At 39.8% G+C, this 15,985-nt stretch overlaps 2 protein-coding genes across 3 annotated transcripts; one reads left to right on the forward strand and one right to left on the reverse strand.

The window, feature by feature from the left end:
* Positions 1–4,579: 4,579 nt before the first annotated feature.
* LOC138600369 (type-2 ice-structuring protein-like) lies at positions 4,580–7,053 on the forward strand. 2 transcript variants are annotated; one of them, XM_069671745.1, is made up of 7 exons: positions 4,580–4,630; positions 4,745–4,826; positions 4,918–4,971; positions 5,671–5,786; positions 5,929–6,063; positions 6,428–6,536; positions 6,709–7,053. In XM_069671745.1, exons 2-7 carry the CDS (start codon positions 4,766–4,768, stop codon positions 6,771–6,773), a joined length of 540 nt encoding a protein of 179 aa, XP_069527846.1. In that variant the 5' UTR covers positions 4,580–4,630; positions 4,745–4,765; the 3' UTR covers positions 6,774–7,053. The 2 variants fall into 2 exon arrangements, with proteins under 2 accessions (XP_069527846.1, XP_069527847.1); XM_069671746.1 differs by having other exon boundaries at positions 5,674–5,786.
* A 2,172-nt stretch (positions 7,054–9,225) lies between these two features.
* Positions 9,226–12,011, reverse strand: LOC138600479 (type-2 ice-structuring protein-like). The gene is made up of 6 exons (XM_069671898.1): positions 11,951–12,011; positions 11,829–11,879; positions 11,013–11,122; positions 10,785–10,919; positions 9,686–9,794; positions 9,226–9,296 (listed from the first exon to the last, which is right to left on the reverse strand). The coding sequence occupies exons 1-6, from the start codon at positions 12,009–12,011 to the stop codon at positions 9,226–9,228; spliced, it is 537 nt and encodes a 178-aa protein (XP_069527999.1).
* Positions 12,012–15,985: the final 3,974 nt, after the last annotated feature.

Genomic DNA, 15,985 nt, shown 5'->3' on the forward strand with positions numbered 1-15,985 from the left:
CTCCCTCCACTGACTCCAAATGGTCGCCGCTCAAATTTTAACAGGCACCAATAAATACCAGCACATCACCCCTGTACTTGCCAGCCTTCACTGGCTGCCTGTTTTTTATCATATTGATTTTAAAATTTTATTGATTACTTCAAAGCTCTAAATGGCCTGGCCAGTATATTACAGATCTTTTAACCCCTTATGTGCCTGGGCATTCCTTTAGGTTTGTGGATGCAGCTCTGTTGGTTGTTCCTAAATCTCGTCTGGTAATAAAAGGTGACAGGGCTTTTGCAGTCAGAGCCCCCAGACTGTGGAACTCACTGCCATTTACAATAAGACAGGCCACCACTTTAGCTTCCTTTAAATCCTCTCTTAAGACTGTCTTTTACTCTAATGTATTTTTATCTTATCTTTTGTGTTGTGTCTTATCTTTGTGTTGTTTTTGTATGCTTTCCCTTTTATCTTCTGTAAAGCACTTTGTAACCTTGTTAAGAAAGTTGCTCTATAAATAAAGTCTATTATTATTATATATATTTTTATTTTGTAATGGCCAAAGAGCCGGGTTGTGACATTTGTAAATTTCTGTTGCATTGTTTTCCTTTCAACATAACTTGTAGAAATACTTATCATGACGATCAGTTAACCGACAACTTCACCGTCATTGACCAATAATTTTTTGGAGAAGTTGAAACTTCTGATAGCACAAAGTTAAGGAACCGTTTCATCAGTGATCATTTTATTTCAGCCGCAACACTGGCACTTTCAAGCTGCTGACAAAAAAAGTTTCTGCTAAATACAAATCCTTGTTGGAGGCTGTGTTTGTATTTTCGTCCAAAGACAATAGTTCTGTTCTTATTCCCAACTTCCAGTCGCAATGCGAGTTTCTTACCTTTACAATATGATAGAAAAGACTTCTAGAAAGACTACCCCACTATCACTCTGTCACGGAGCTCTGTCACCCATAGATCGTATATACAGTGAGGGAAATAATTATTTGATCCCTTGCTGATTTTGTAAGTTTGCCCACTGACAAAGAAATGAACAGTCTCTAATTTGAATGGTAGGTTTGTTTTAACAGTGAGAGACAGAATATCAAAAACAAGATCCAGAAAATCACATTATATAAAAGTTATAAATTGATTTGCATTTGATTGAGTGAAATAAGTATATGATCCCCTACCAACCAGCAAGAATTCTGGCTCCCACAGACCGGTTATGTGCCCCTGAGGCACACAGATTGGTCCTCTCGCTTTAAGAAAGCACTCCTAATCTCAAGTTGTTACCCGTATAAAAGACACCTGTTCACAGAAACAATCATTTAATCAGATTCCAACCTCTCCACCATGGGCAAGACAAAAGAGCTGTCTAAGGACATCAGGGACAAGATTGTAGACCTGCACAAGGCTGGAATGGGCTACAAGACCATCAGCAAGCAGCTTGGTGAGAAGGAGACACAAAAACGTATACACTACCAGTCAATAGTTTGGACACATTTTCTCATACAAGTGAATAGGAAAGTATGTCCAAACTTTTGACTGGTAGTGTATATAACAGATCACAGTGAGCTTTGACCATCACATTCTAATGAACTCATCCTCCAGTCCAAGTGGACGTTAGAACCAAGTTTGAAGAAATAGCCTCCAGCTGTTCCTGAGATATTGCATTAAGGACAGGGAGAGACGGCGCGGGTCAGAGACAGATGATCCAGAGTGTCTACAAGCAGTTTAGCTAATTTATAACAATGATGATCCAGCAGTGAGCAGTTTGTAATCATAAAATACATCTCCACCACAAGCTGTGAATGAGATTAGCAGGAGGTGATCCATGTGCAGTTTGTTATCATGAGCGCGGGGAGGAGACAGACGTGAGGAGAGGAGCAGATATGACACAGATGATGTGTTTTGATGGTCTGTAGCCGACCTGTCTCAATAACGTCGCGATCTGTCCGTGTTTCGGCCCACAGTTACAGAATAAACTTTGTCTGTCAGGTTCTCATATGTCCAGATGCTGTGTAGTTCATATATTTCACTGATAAACACAGAGCTGTAGACGAGCACCTGGCTTCATGATCAAACAAAGTTTCATATCACCTCATGTGATGCAAAGCCAGGGTTGCCAGGTTTGCGTTTCTTTCAGCTGAATTGGCCGACTTTTGAAGTGTTGCTGCAGGCACGAGGTCCTGTGTGGTTGCACACTTCACACAGCCGACGATTCTGACTCTGAATGTTTGAAACTGTCAGACAACTATTGGGGTTTGGTGGCCCGGTACTAAACGACCCAAGGCCCAGTACAGGTCCGCAGCCCAGGGGTTGGGAGCCCCTGTTTTACAATATTCCTGCAGTTGAGGTGATATTAAGCTAGAACACATTTCAGATCATAGCACCTAACAGCTGAGAAATGTATTTTCTGTTCTTAAGTAACGTCATTTCTTGGAGTATTTGTGTAAGTGCTGCATTATCCTTTCCCTTGGCTGCTGTTTGCTTTCTGAGTTCAAGTACTGTAAGGTGTTACATAAGTGCAGGTGGCGTTCGGTGTAGTTTCACTTATATTTTCCACCTTACAACAGCACACTTTAAAACAACTGCTCACCTCCAAATGGATCATTCCATACATTAAGTCAATTCGTTTTTTTTACCCCAGCACCCCTTTTGTCATGGCCGAAGAGCAGGATTGTGACATATGTAAGTGACTGTTGCATTTCATCCCTTCTAACATGACTTGTAGATTCATTCATCCTGATAATAGATTAGCCAACAGCATTAATATTTCATTATACCAGACTTGTTTGGAGAAGTTGCACCTTCAGAAAGTGCAAAAGAGACGTTGAGGGATTATTTAATCAGACTGATCATTTTCCTGCATGACTTTCACTGTCTAAATGTCTGAGGAGGGTTTGGCAATCCTCCTTTGTATTTTACTCTGAACAGCTGTAAGTATGAAGAACATCTCTGAATCCTGTCAGTGCAATAGTTTTACAAAACTCCTGCTATTGTGCTTTTAATATAAAAACATGACAGTTCTGTCTTCAAATTCCTCACTCAACACGGAGCAGCTGGATTGACCTTTAGCTGTCTTTATTACAGTTTTCACATTTGAGTTTAACACGTGCTTATCCACACAATACATTTTTAACGTAGCATCAGTAAAACTTTCCCTCAAAACCACATTTTGTTTATACCGACAACAAATTTCACATCTCAAAATGCAAAACAAAAAACGTCTCTACATAAACTTCCTCTATCAAAACATGACAAACCAAACTCAATGTTACATTAATAGTTGATGGCATGGCAACATTTTCATTAATGTTAATGTTTCAGTTCTAACTGCGTACAAGAGACAACATGAAAGAATCCTGTTTCCTTTTACTATATACGACTACATTTTTTGGTTGCACTCCTATTTTTTTAACTACATACTATCTACAAAAGGTCAAGGGTCGCTTTTACTTTGTAAAGAGTATGTTAGAAAAAAAGGTTACAGACAGTAAGGGCTTTATGAGCAACTTGAAATTGCTGCAAGGGATCAACCAAAAAAAACATTGTGTATTGTATGTGTTAAAACACACTACAAACATTTTGCTTGTTTTCCATCTCATCTGCATCTGAGCTACTTTTATAGTGGGAGTTGATGCTGATGTTCTTTGTGACTGTGACCAGTGAACTGACCCATGATGCACAACATGGACACAAAGGTTTTGGGATTACTAATAAGGTTTGTTGCAGGGAAAGGGAGATGTAGATGAGTGAATGATGTACAGAAGGTTGTAGAGAGAAAGGAGATCTGACAGACCAGGCAAGGCAAGGGGTGTGAGTGTCCTGCAGAGCACAAATATTTCCTGTTTCATGTTGAAATATGTGTCTTTGTGGAACAGTGTTATTATTTATTAACAATATTATTTTGTATTTTGTTACTTTTGTTACACAACTACTTGTTCTTGAAATATTCCACTTTTTAACCATTCGTGACCGATAAGATGCTATAAAGGATTTTATGCCAAACAAAACGTAAAATTAGGCTTTACATTAGGCTGGACTATAAAATTCAGAAGAAGTACTAAATGAAGTAAGCAGCTCTCCCAAAAGAGCCATCACTCTTTATTCAATAATCAACATGGATTGAATTCCTCAAACTTGCTCTTTCTTTGGTGCAAGTGCTTCTGATGTTTTTGCTCCCTCATCTTGGTTTAAGCTACAGATTCAAGTCAAACTAAAGGTCTTATTAGCATGAAAGATTATGCAGATTTTATCTTGTCGTTATTTGTATCTTAATGGGAATATTCATGCTAAAATAAAGGTTTAATAACAACACAAAGTACAATTGTTACCTTTCTGAAATGTGAGCTTTGGCAAAAATAGATTTCATTGCAGAGCTGATGCATTTGATGAAAATAGATTGAACCCAATAGACTGTCCATTAAGTCTAGATGACTGTACAGGTGAGACTCATATTTCTTAAGTGATTGTAATTGATAATGCAGTCTCACGATACTTTGTGTAATGATGATTTTGTAAGACTGCAATTAGTTCCTTCTTTTTGGAGAGATCACGGGATAAGAGGTTGTATATAAGAGCCGGTCCTTCTCTTGTTAAGTGTCCCCAAGCACGAAGGTTGAAGCTACACTGAGAAGGAAGAAGAGAGGGTAATTCTGCAGCAAATTTTTGTCTCTGTGTCTCATCAACTTTTGACTTTTCTAACAGTCTGTGTTTCCCAACAGCAGCATCAGTAACACTTGTGTTTCTGTTTAAATCTTTAGCATCATCTCATCAACTTCACAATGAAGGTCCTGGCTGTTTTTGCTCTCGTTTGTGCCATGATGGCTCTGACTAGTGCTGAGGGTGAGTTCATCAGATGCATTAAGTGTTACAATCATATGTATTTAATGTCAGTAACAATTCAGTGCAATAACTGCAGTGTCCAACTTTCTAGCTGTTGCAGAGGCAGAGGCAGAGCCAGAGGCAGAACCTGAGAAGGCACAAGCCGGTCAGTACCGTCCTGATTGTGTCAAATTGTTTGATGTCATGTTGTTTTATTGTGAACTGTGTCATGTTGTAATGTTGCAGTGTGTTGTGTTAAACCATGTTATATTTTATGTTATATAATGTTATATTGTGTTTTTTTATGCTTGTGGTGATAAATCATGTTTTTATGAAATATTGTATTATATTTTGCGATGTTAACGTATCTTTTTGGCCTTATATAAAGTAATATTGAATAATGCGCAACATGTTACATTACCACGTCATGTGCTTTATGTTAAATCGTTTTATTGTTATTTTATTTATAGCTATATTATGTTGCTACGCTAGAATGTGAGTTAGTTATTTAAGTTACTTTGTTTTATGGTTATGTTGTGTTATATATTATTTATGTTTGTTTGTGTTGTGCTAGATGTGTTGTTGTCCTGTGCTGTAATGTTGTTACTTTAGTGTGTTACTTATGGTTTGTGAACTCGTTGTCTTGTTATAATTTTAATTACTTTATGTTATTAATATATGTTATGAACCATATGTAAGCGTTTGTTGCTTTCTGTAAAGTTATGCTTACTTGTGTTATATTTTGTTCTTATTTATCATGTTGCGTGATGTTTCATGTTATTTTTGTCATATTTATTTAAATTGTATGGTGTGTTGGGTGCAGTATACTCAACATTACTCTCTAATCTCTGTTTGTGTCCTTCAGAAGAGCTCGATGTCGCTAAGAGGACATGTTTTAGACGTTGCCCCTGTGGATGGACTCGGATCGGTCATCGCTGTTTCCGCTACATTTGTCATAGCCTGACTTGGCCTCAAGCTGAGGTATAAGATGACTTAATTCTCTTTGTATGGACTTCCATTTTTCGTAACTTGGCATCTTGTTCTAACGTTAGTGTCCTCGTAGTACTCGTGATATTTTTTTCTGCCAAGCTATACTTACGTTTTCTGTTTGTCTTCACTTTAGAGGAACTGTGTCAGTCTTGGTGGACACCTGGCATCTGTACATTCAGTCTGGGAGTATCGTCGTATCAGATTGCTGGTATTCAAAAAAACCCGTCATCATCCACAGGCATGGCTTGGAGCCAATGATCGTTGCCAGGTATAACCTTTATCATTACAGAAAAGTGTTTTTTTATGATTTACATTTGAAGGTTCATTCTGTCCTAAGAAACAACAATGCTTTGTCTGGGTTAGGTATGGTTTAGGCACTATAAACACTCAGTTAGGTTTTAAAAATGTGGATAGAATTGACTTGCTTGACCTTTGTTGTCATGGTTGCAATAACAAACACTCGTTTAAGGTGTGGAGCACTTGTGGACATGGTTTAATAAAAAAACAAGGTTTACTATTTTGGTGTTTCAGTCTCAGCCATCCAACAGATCTTTCTGGTGTCTACTGTAATGAATTAAAGTTATGTTGTATCTGTGAAAATGATTTCTAATGTAATCTGTCCCGGTTTCTAGGAGGGTGTTTGGCGCTGGAGTGATGGTAGCCGTCTCAACTACAAAGGCTGGTGCTGTGGCGAGCCTAACAATGCTGGCAACCAGGACTGTCTGCAAATGAATTTTGGAGGTAAACATTTTGGACATTTTTTAGCTGTGTATATTAGGGAGGGATTACAAGGGACAAAAAGCAGCAAGTGCACAAACCTCTGTTCAACCATCTGGATTTAATAATACAGTTTGTGTTAGTCTGAAGTATTTCATGTGCTTAACAATTTTCTCTCTGTTTCTGATATTTACAGGTCACAAATGCTGGGATGACAGGCAGTGTCACCACAGACTTCCTTCTGTCTGTGTCCGGAACTGACCCATAAGCATGAAGTACCTGTAATACCCGAATACCTCAACCTGAAAGCGCTTAATCTCTTTATTTAGTCTACATTGCTTTTCTATCGCTGTAACGCAACATAATGAATGACGCGACAAGTGACACAAACAGGAGCTGGACTGTCTCTGAGGCCTTGTGCCGCTAATAAGAGCAGCATGAACGTGTAATGGAAAGAATGCTTTACGCACAACTTTATTCTGTCGAGTGAATTCTTCTTTCTAATCTTATGCAATAATAAAAGCCTCAAGCATTGAAACAAGCTGGTCTGTGTACTATGTTATATATTTTGCAGAGAATTCCCAAGATGATCTATGTGGGCTGAAAAAACAAATCAATATCTGATCTTTTTTGTCCACGGCAGCGATTCTCTTTACTGTATATGCAAGTGAAATGTAAAATGTGTAAATGTTGCACTGGTGAGCTATTCTAAGTTTAGACACTGAATTCAGGTGAATGCATGGGCTAGTAACTGAATCTAATATCGACAAAGAGCAATGTACAACAGAGTTCATTTCAGTTCAACTTTTTATCATATCATTTGTTTAAGCATATAAACTAATCATTGTTAAAGCAGGAGCTTCATTAGTTGGATACATTTTCTCATGAAAAATAAATTGATTATGTTAAGTAGGCTTCAGCTTCCATTTAAAAGAGTACATATTAAACAAAATGTAGTTAGGCACCTCAACATAAAGGCACGTCTCTGACGCTTAGGGGCGGGTTCACACCAGCCTCGTTAGTCCGATTGAGCCGAACCCTGGAGCGTTTGTCCCCTCCGCGGTTCGTTTAGGTGGTGTGAAAGCTGGAATGAAACTCTGGTGCGGCTCAAACAACGGGACCATGGTCCGCTAGAAAAGACGGGTCTCGGTCCGTTTCCAAACGAACCATGGTCCAGTTTGATTCTGGTGAGAACGTAAGCGGACTTAAAGTAGGACCAAATACAGGGAACAAACCATGAAACTGTGCAGTGCAGTATGTTTACGGGTGCTGACGTGCAGAGACACGCAGCGAGATAAGTAGAGAACAGACGTGGGGGAGCAATGAGGAAATACAAATATGGGCTGACCAAATGATCTCACGAATGCTTGAGGAAACGCACGAGAACACGGAGGTGTACAAAGTGTTCAGTGAAAAACTAAAGCAGATGGAACTGATCGATCTGTGGAACAATGACAGTTAAACGTAAGAAAACTCAACAACAAAACATTACAGTCTGCGATCATGTCGAATGTGATCGATCAGTGTGCTCTCTTGCTTTGTATACTTCAGGGAGTTTTCCCACGTGAAAATTCTGACCAATCAGAGAGCAGTTTCCCCGCGCATCAAAACTTTTGGTCGGCTGGTAAAAGCTGCCGTGTGAACACAAACCAAACTCGAGGCAAAATACAACTTTGTAACAACTTGGTCTTTGATTCGGACCAAACAAACGGACTTTAGGTGTGAACGCGCCCTGAGTGTCAACACTAGTGGCACATAACTCCTGTTTGAGCCCTCTCACACCCTATCTTAAATATTTGCTCTGTTAAACCCAAAGATTAAAAGTTTACATTTACGATTTGGTATCTCCACTCTGTGTACATTCTGTGTTGTAGAAGCAAACTTATTCTGGTCAATCATTGGGACACCTGAGCTCTGAATGTCCTCCTACCCTAAGCGACATAAAAGAAGTGGACATAGCTTCTTCATTTTAAAAGTTAAAGCAAGGTGAAGGTGATTTACATTCTTTCTGATGGCCAGCAGGGGCGATTTAATGGTTGCAAGAAGCCCAACTGTATGAAACCAGATGAGAATATAACCTACCTCCTCAGTTGATTTATAACCTCAGTCCTCTTCAATACAGCATGATGTTCATTTTGTAAACAGCCGTGCCAAAAGAGTCAAACTGCCAATAAAGCAGTGTATGCTTTGGGTGCAGCTACCTACCTGGTGGTCTGCCACCCAGGTGAGGGAACACGACGCTACATGCACATATTGTCCAAGATGTCAGTGACGTGGAATAAATTATATTTACCTATGTTGTTTTTTCTGTGAGTACACACTGAATTGACATTTGAAGCCTACTATAGATAAGCATATTATTCTTAATGACCTACCTAACCTTGATGGTTTAAAATAATTTATAAGCTTAATATGATTTTTTTTCTTCATTTCTCATTGTTTTGAGTTCCTCATAAAAAAGACATGTACAGAGACATAAAACATACCAGCTTGTTTCAATGCTTTAGGATTTTAATGTTGCATAAGATGCATAAGAAGATTAGAAAGAAGAATTCACTCTACAGAATAAAGTTACACGTTCATTCTGCTCTTATTAACAGCACAAGGCCTCCTGCCTGTGAAGTGTTATAGTGACATGACTTCACATGTAAACACACATCCACCAGTGTTTGTGACTTCACAGGTCCTTCATGCCTCAGTGTCAGCCCAGGAATCATGCAGGTGACTTGGCACAGACAGAAGGAAGGCCATGGTGACACTTGTCATCGTCCCAACATTTGTCATCTGCAAGCATGAGAAACACAGGACACGAGAATGTAAGCTAAAACTTTGGTTGGACTTATACAATTATTGATCAGTTTTCTGGTTCATTTTTAACTTAAGAGTTATAATCTCAGAGATGTTAAGTCTCTATCTATATCTGAATGAGGTAACACATGGTGACTGAGCCTATGGTCCACTGATGAAAGCCTTTGCATTATTACAGATGATAGCCAACCGTGGACGTCACACATGCAGCACTGTCTGGATATCTGGGAAGTGTGCTCCTGCAATTACCGTTTATCGCCATGGGTGACGCCAAAGAACGAAAACAGATGTTCGAGATTAGAACTTTAAACTTGCTTTTGTGCTCAATAACCACGTTTCCAAAGGACACTCATTTCGTTGGTTACCTCCATGATTCATTTGTAAACAGTGCTGTTTGAGACGGTTGTTGGGCTCTCCTCTGCACCAGTATGAAAAGCTGAAAGGGGTACCGTCACTCCAGAACCAAACACCCTCCTAGAAAACAGAACAGACTTCATTAGAGAACATTTATACTAAGACTTACACAGAGCAGTGAAGTCCGCTTGGTTTGACAGTTGAGGGCGATGATGAACATACAAGTTAATGGAGAACCCAGGAGACACGGGTTCCAGTCCCACCTGACACTTTGACCTATTGGCCAACGAAATTTTTATCACGTAAGTAGGGGAAAGTAACATGTATGTTTATCTGTGCCTAAACCTCACCTAACTGCAACATCAATTTCATGTCAGAAAGCCCTTCTTCCTCTCCCGAGTGCACGTTGATCATTGAGGGCATTGTGTCATTGAGACAACTTGATGTATTTTGTTCCAACACATTCATTGTTGAGGAGTCGCTGACATTTCATAGATTTCTGTCGCACCAGGTTAAATGTCAACATTTTATTCCCAAAGTCAGAAATGTACTTAGACTTAGACTTAGACTTAGACTCAACTTTATTGATCCCTTTGGGATGACTCCCTCTGGGAAATTCAGTCTCCAGCAGCTTATACAGTACAATACAATAGGAAAGAATCAGCACACAGAGGGTAAAAAATAAAGATCAAAATATATATATCTATCGATATAGATATATATATATAAAAAAGTACAAAATTAGATAACAAAATATATAAAATATACACTCTTAGAAAATGTACAAGTAAACAGTGGGTAATAGTTCAATTAAACTAAATTAGGTTATTGCACTGTGGTATTAGGTTATTGCACTGTGGTGAGAGATTATTGCACATTGACAGATTTTTATTGCACATATGACCCTTTGAGAAATAAATAAATATTACTATTGAATAAAAGAAGTTAACTACTATTAACTTTGTGAGCTGAATTAGTGGCTACCGCTTGTGAGAGAGTCTGTCCCTGTTACCTCCTCCCCCTAAGTGAGGAGTTGTACAGCCTGATGGCATGAGGGACAAAGGAGTTCTTCAGTCGGTACTTGTTCTTTTGTAACGATAAACAACATACCTCTTCACTGTCGGAGCCTCCGAGCCACGCCTGTGGATGCCCATGAGTTCTATCTGCTATCATCTTCTTAATCCCGTGGTACTCCTCTGCTTTATGTACAGATGCAAGGTTTGCACCCAACGACTGGCAGTTTTTCTACAACGGGGATAAACAGACAGAGATAGAGTACGAAGAGTGTGCCACAGTTAGAAGAAAGAGAAGCACTCTGCGGCCTAAATCATCTCATACCTCAGCACTAGCCCAACTCATGCTTCTTGGAACGTAGAGGAAACAGCGATCGATGATCTTATTCCAACCACCAGGACAAGATGTTTGCCTCTCGACGATCTTGTGCCCTCCTGAAAACACACATTTAGATTTAGTTTCAAACACAGGCAAAGTGTTTTACAGAGACACAGAACATTTAAAAACAATGAGCATTAAAATATCAAAAGAATACATTGAGTGAGCTCGATTAAATCCAAATAACACAAAGGTAAAAAAATCAAGACCAACAAACGAATAAAAGTGTAGTAGAGGAAACGATCGATCAGAGACCTGGGAGGTTAAACTCATTTATAAGTTGGATGTGAAGCGGTCAGGGTTTGGGTACATGTCAGTCACCAGGGAGTTATGTTCTGAGCTACCCGGCTGCTTCCTAAAGATCCTTCCTTTTCTTTCTTTCAGGAGATCAGAGCGAATTTTGGTTTCAGATTATTGATTGATTTATAAACAAGCAGCAGCGCTTAGTCATAGATTTCCTCCTGGAAATAAAGGCATGCGTTTATCCAGATCTTGTCGAGACGTGAGCCCTCTGGTGGCTTTTTATTTTTTGCTGTTATTATGTGCTGATTTAGTTTGTGCCTTCTGAAGCTCAGATCTGAGTCACAAACTGAGCAATAACTTTCATTATTTCCTCCTTGCTGCCACATGCAGAGCTTTCTGCTGTAAACGTTGACAGAATGATCCTAAGGGGTAAATCTGAGTGTCGTCAGCTTAACTGTGATATGAAATGTTCTTTGGTTGTGTGACAAAGTTTAACACACTGCGGGAATAAGTATTCACCTTCCTGCATCGGTGCCAGTGCCCCATGTTCCTCCTTTGCCTCTGACAGAGCTGAGGAGAAAATATGATAGTTAGTGATTTTTAGATTGTGGTTCCTGGTCAGAGCGCACAAAGAAACTCACCGGCAGCTGTGGTCAGAGCCGTCATGGCACAAAGAAGTGCAGACACGGTCAGCGTCTTCATTGTGAAGAGGGTGTAGATGTTGAAGGTTACCTTCAGAGTGATAACTGTCAGAAACCTGCAGGAGGACTGTCTTCTCTTCTTTCTTCTGAGTGTGAGTGGAGATGCTGAAAAAGACCTGCTCTTATATGCACTGAATTATCTACCCATCCATCAAATATATGTTTAAAGTCAATACATCTACTCGCTCCACCCCAGCTGATGGTGGATATTGAGCATATGGCTGAATAACTGACCGTCTGTGAGGGTTATCAGATGTACAGCTGGTCAGGGACATCTCCTCTCAAACAACTGTTTGCTTTACAGGCTCATCACTCCTGGAGGCAGAGTGACAGTGGAGCATGCCAGTGTGCCACCTGCAAGCTATAAACATATACAACAAGATAAAGACAAACCATGTTGCTCAATGTTCTATGATTTTCGGTGAATCACAAGAAGTTCCCGATAACAACTTGATTCCATTTTTACCTACAAAGAAATGGCATCGTACTTCACATCGGTGATCCAGGGCAGGCCGAGACAAACAAACAGCTGCAACCTCCCGTGTTAAATATTGAAACCAATGCAGAAGTAAAAAAAAAAGAAGCAGTTCCTCGAATTTCAAGACAAGACCCCCTTAAATTGCCCAACTTCACTGCAGAATAAAACTTGCTTTTCTATCATTTTGGTTTCGTCTGCATTTTCAACTACTGCAGTCAAAAGAAAAACCTTAAAGGAAAAACAGCAGAAATATTGGAAGAAAAGTTTTTATACTTGGCAGAGGTGAAACAAGTTTGTGTAGTGATTAAAGCAAAGTGTGACAAAGGTCAGTAGAAACACTGGAAACAGCAGGCTCCCACTGAAGAGCCACAAACATCTGATCTGTCTGCTTAAAATGCTTTACAATTATAATCTGGAAGATCTCAGTTTCGTTCTCTTTGGCGCCACCCATGGCGATAAACGGTAATTGCGGGAGCACACTTCCCAGATATCCACACAGTGCTGCATGTGTGACGTCCACGGTCGGCTCCGGTTGTAACTCTTGATTTTCCTGGCTGACGGTCGCTTTCCTTTTCAGACTGTTTGCTTCATCTGAGCGTCGAGTTTGTTTCTTCTTCTTTGGATTTTCACTTCTTGTTGAAGTTGTATCTGTAGTCATCCATCTTTTCTTTGTTTGTTCAGCCATAGTAGATTACAGTTCTTCGCAACACTTGCAGAGAGCGGAAAAGCAGCCGCTTAGCTCCGCCTACCCTCTCTGGCAGACCAACCACTGCTGGCTGATGGAAAACGCGTCACTAACTGGGCGCTGCTTGGGATTTATTCCATGAATGTCGCCACAGACAGCCAGTCTGTAATCCTGCAAATGCAAAGGCTTTCATCAGTGGACCATAGGCTCAGTCACCATGTGTTACCTCATTCAGATATAGATAGAGACTTCACATCTCTGAGATTATAACTCTTAAGTTAAAAATGAACCAGAAAACTGATCAATAAATGTATAAGTCCAACCAAAGTTTTAGCTTACATTCTCGTGTCCTGTGTTTCTCATGCTTGCAGATGACAAATGTTGGGACGATGACAAGTGTCACCATGGCCTTCCTTCTGTCTGTGCCAAGTCACCTGCATGATTCCTGGGCTGACACTGAGGCATGAAGGACCTGTGAAGTCACAAACACTGGTGTATGAATTGTCACTTTAACAAAATAAAAGGACAAAGGGACACAAACGCTGACGGTCATTTGTGTACACACTTTACACATTCGTGCGACATGTGGCGGTCCTATGATATTGTTTTGGATCTGTTCCCGAGCTTTATAGTGTACGGTTTGATAACTTCCAGAGAGACGATTAGGGACGAGAATCATAAAGAGCACATTCCTGGTCGACATGTGTTGAACATTTGTTTACACTGAGTATTAAGACTTTCAGCTACACCCCCAACACCAACAGAGTCTCACACACCTGCACCTCAAAGCTCCAAATAGCTGCACAGAAGGGGTCAAAGCGTCAGTCCCCTTAGATGACACAGAATCAACTTCTCTGTAAATGAAGTTGAGATTTATGTTTGATCTGAATAATGAACAAAAGCATAATCCAAAGAATAAACTGGCATCCTTTATCATAGGGTCGATTTTCTTTAACAGAGGGTGTTTCTCACCTTGCTCACATGTATCGGCGACGGTGGAAAGTAACTAAGTACAAATGCTTCTTTACTTTATTAAAGTAGCGTTTTCAGTGATCTTCCCTTTGTGTGAGTATGTCAGTAAACTTTATTTTTCACCTACATTTGAACAAAAATAACCTTATACCTTTAACACATTACTCAAAGCAGGTTTCATGATTTTTATTTTCATGTATTTGAGGGGAATTATAGATTATTTCCATTGTGCACTGTGCACTGCCTTCACAACAAAAAGACTTTGTCGTTGTCTTTATTTACAATGTATTTCAATTCTCCTTCAGTAAAGATTGTGTTTATTATTTCCAATCTTGGTTTGTATTTGTAACTCAACGACGGTGCAACATTGTGCAGCCTTAAACAAAACGTTTGAGTCGTCTGAGGCAGAATCAGAGGAGGCAGAAGGCCTTCCATTCCTTCAATTGATCGCTGAATAATTTGTTGTATAATGCATATCATGAATTTGTTCTGAAAGCCATATTTTAAATGCTAAACGATCGGCCTGTATTGTTAGTTAGTGCTATATTTTCAGGTAGCAAAAATCCATCCAACATCCACAACAATGAACGGACTGCATTAAACTGCAGCAGCTGGACACATTCTTAAAACGCGGGATCGTCAATAATCACCAGAAGATGGAAGTGTCATGTACGACAGTAACGCTGGGTGTAAACAGCCGAAAAGCTGCAGAAAGATTCTCCTTCTTCTCCCTAAGCATGCCCCATTCAAACCCTTTACAGAGGACAATATTTGACATCTGGATTGAGACACATTAGAAGCTCATTATTTTGTACGTCAGACCCTGTAGAGTTGGTTCACAGTGACTTCTGGGCCGTGGACAAGCTCCACAGTCAAAGAGATCATTGCATCATAATTCAAGCAGCCAAACTGATAACTACTGAATATCAGTATTTAGTGTTCTTGGACGTTACTCTGAAATTCTGATGTTGACCTCTCTTGACCCCGCTGTCCTAGATCAGTCCCTGGGTTTAACAACAGCTCGTGTATACGCTTCTCAGAGCAGATAATGAATTAGGATCATAGAGATAACAAAGCTATGGCAAATATTTATGAAGGGTAACGTCAGCGAGCGTGAGCCCTCAGTTTCACACACGCCCTGCTCCACACTACCTACAGTCTTCATGCTTTTACTTCAACAACACTTTACTTCACTTTACAACAAAAAAACTGGTTTTGAAAGAGACAAACACAAACTGTGATCCAGTTTGTGAAACTGCAAAAGTATAATCACATTTTTTAAAATCTAGAATAACTGGCAACGCTGTCACACTGCTCCCATGCACAATTTAGCAACCAAATGGTGTTATAAAGAGAAAGAGCTGTGTAAGCTTAACGTTATGTAGCAATGATAGCAGTTTTTTTATTTACTTTTTTGCTTTAGGTATATGTTGATCAGTGAAACAACAATTCTTTGTTTGTGATTCAACATGAAACATTTAATGAACAATTTCCACTTTTGTTTTTTGCAGAATGCTCGTACAACAAAAGGGAGAAACAAGAAAACACCAAGTCAGCACCTTTTTTTTCTTTTAGAATAAAGCTCTGTGGTAAACTGTTATCCCTCCTGGACAGCGCCCACCACCCTCTGCACAGCACAGTCACCAGGCAGAGGAGCGTGTTCAGTGCTAGACTGCTTTCCCAGTCCTGCTCCCTTCGTCTATCCACCCACATGAATCCATCCCTCAAAGGAGACGCTGGATGCAGACAGCACATCCACATGCAGTAAGTCCAGCAACATTACAGTTCATGATTGTTAACTGGAGTGTTTGGAGAGAGAGCCCCCTCCTGGATATCTGAG

This window comes from Semicossyphus pulcher, unplaced genomic scaffold (assembly GCF_022749685.1).
Source record: "Semicossyphus pulcher isolate SPU_LCO1_2020_fin unplaced genomic scaffold, fSemPul1.0.p SCAF_21, whole genome shotgun sequence".
In the NCBI taxonomy this organism is placed as follows: domain Eukaryota; kingdom Metazoa; phylum Chordata; class Actinopteri; order Labriformes; family Labridae; genus Semicossyphus; species Semicossyphus pulcher.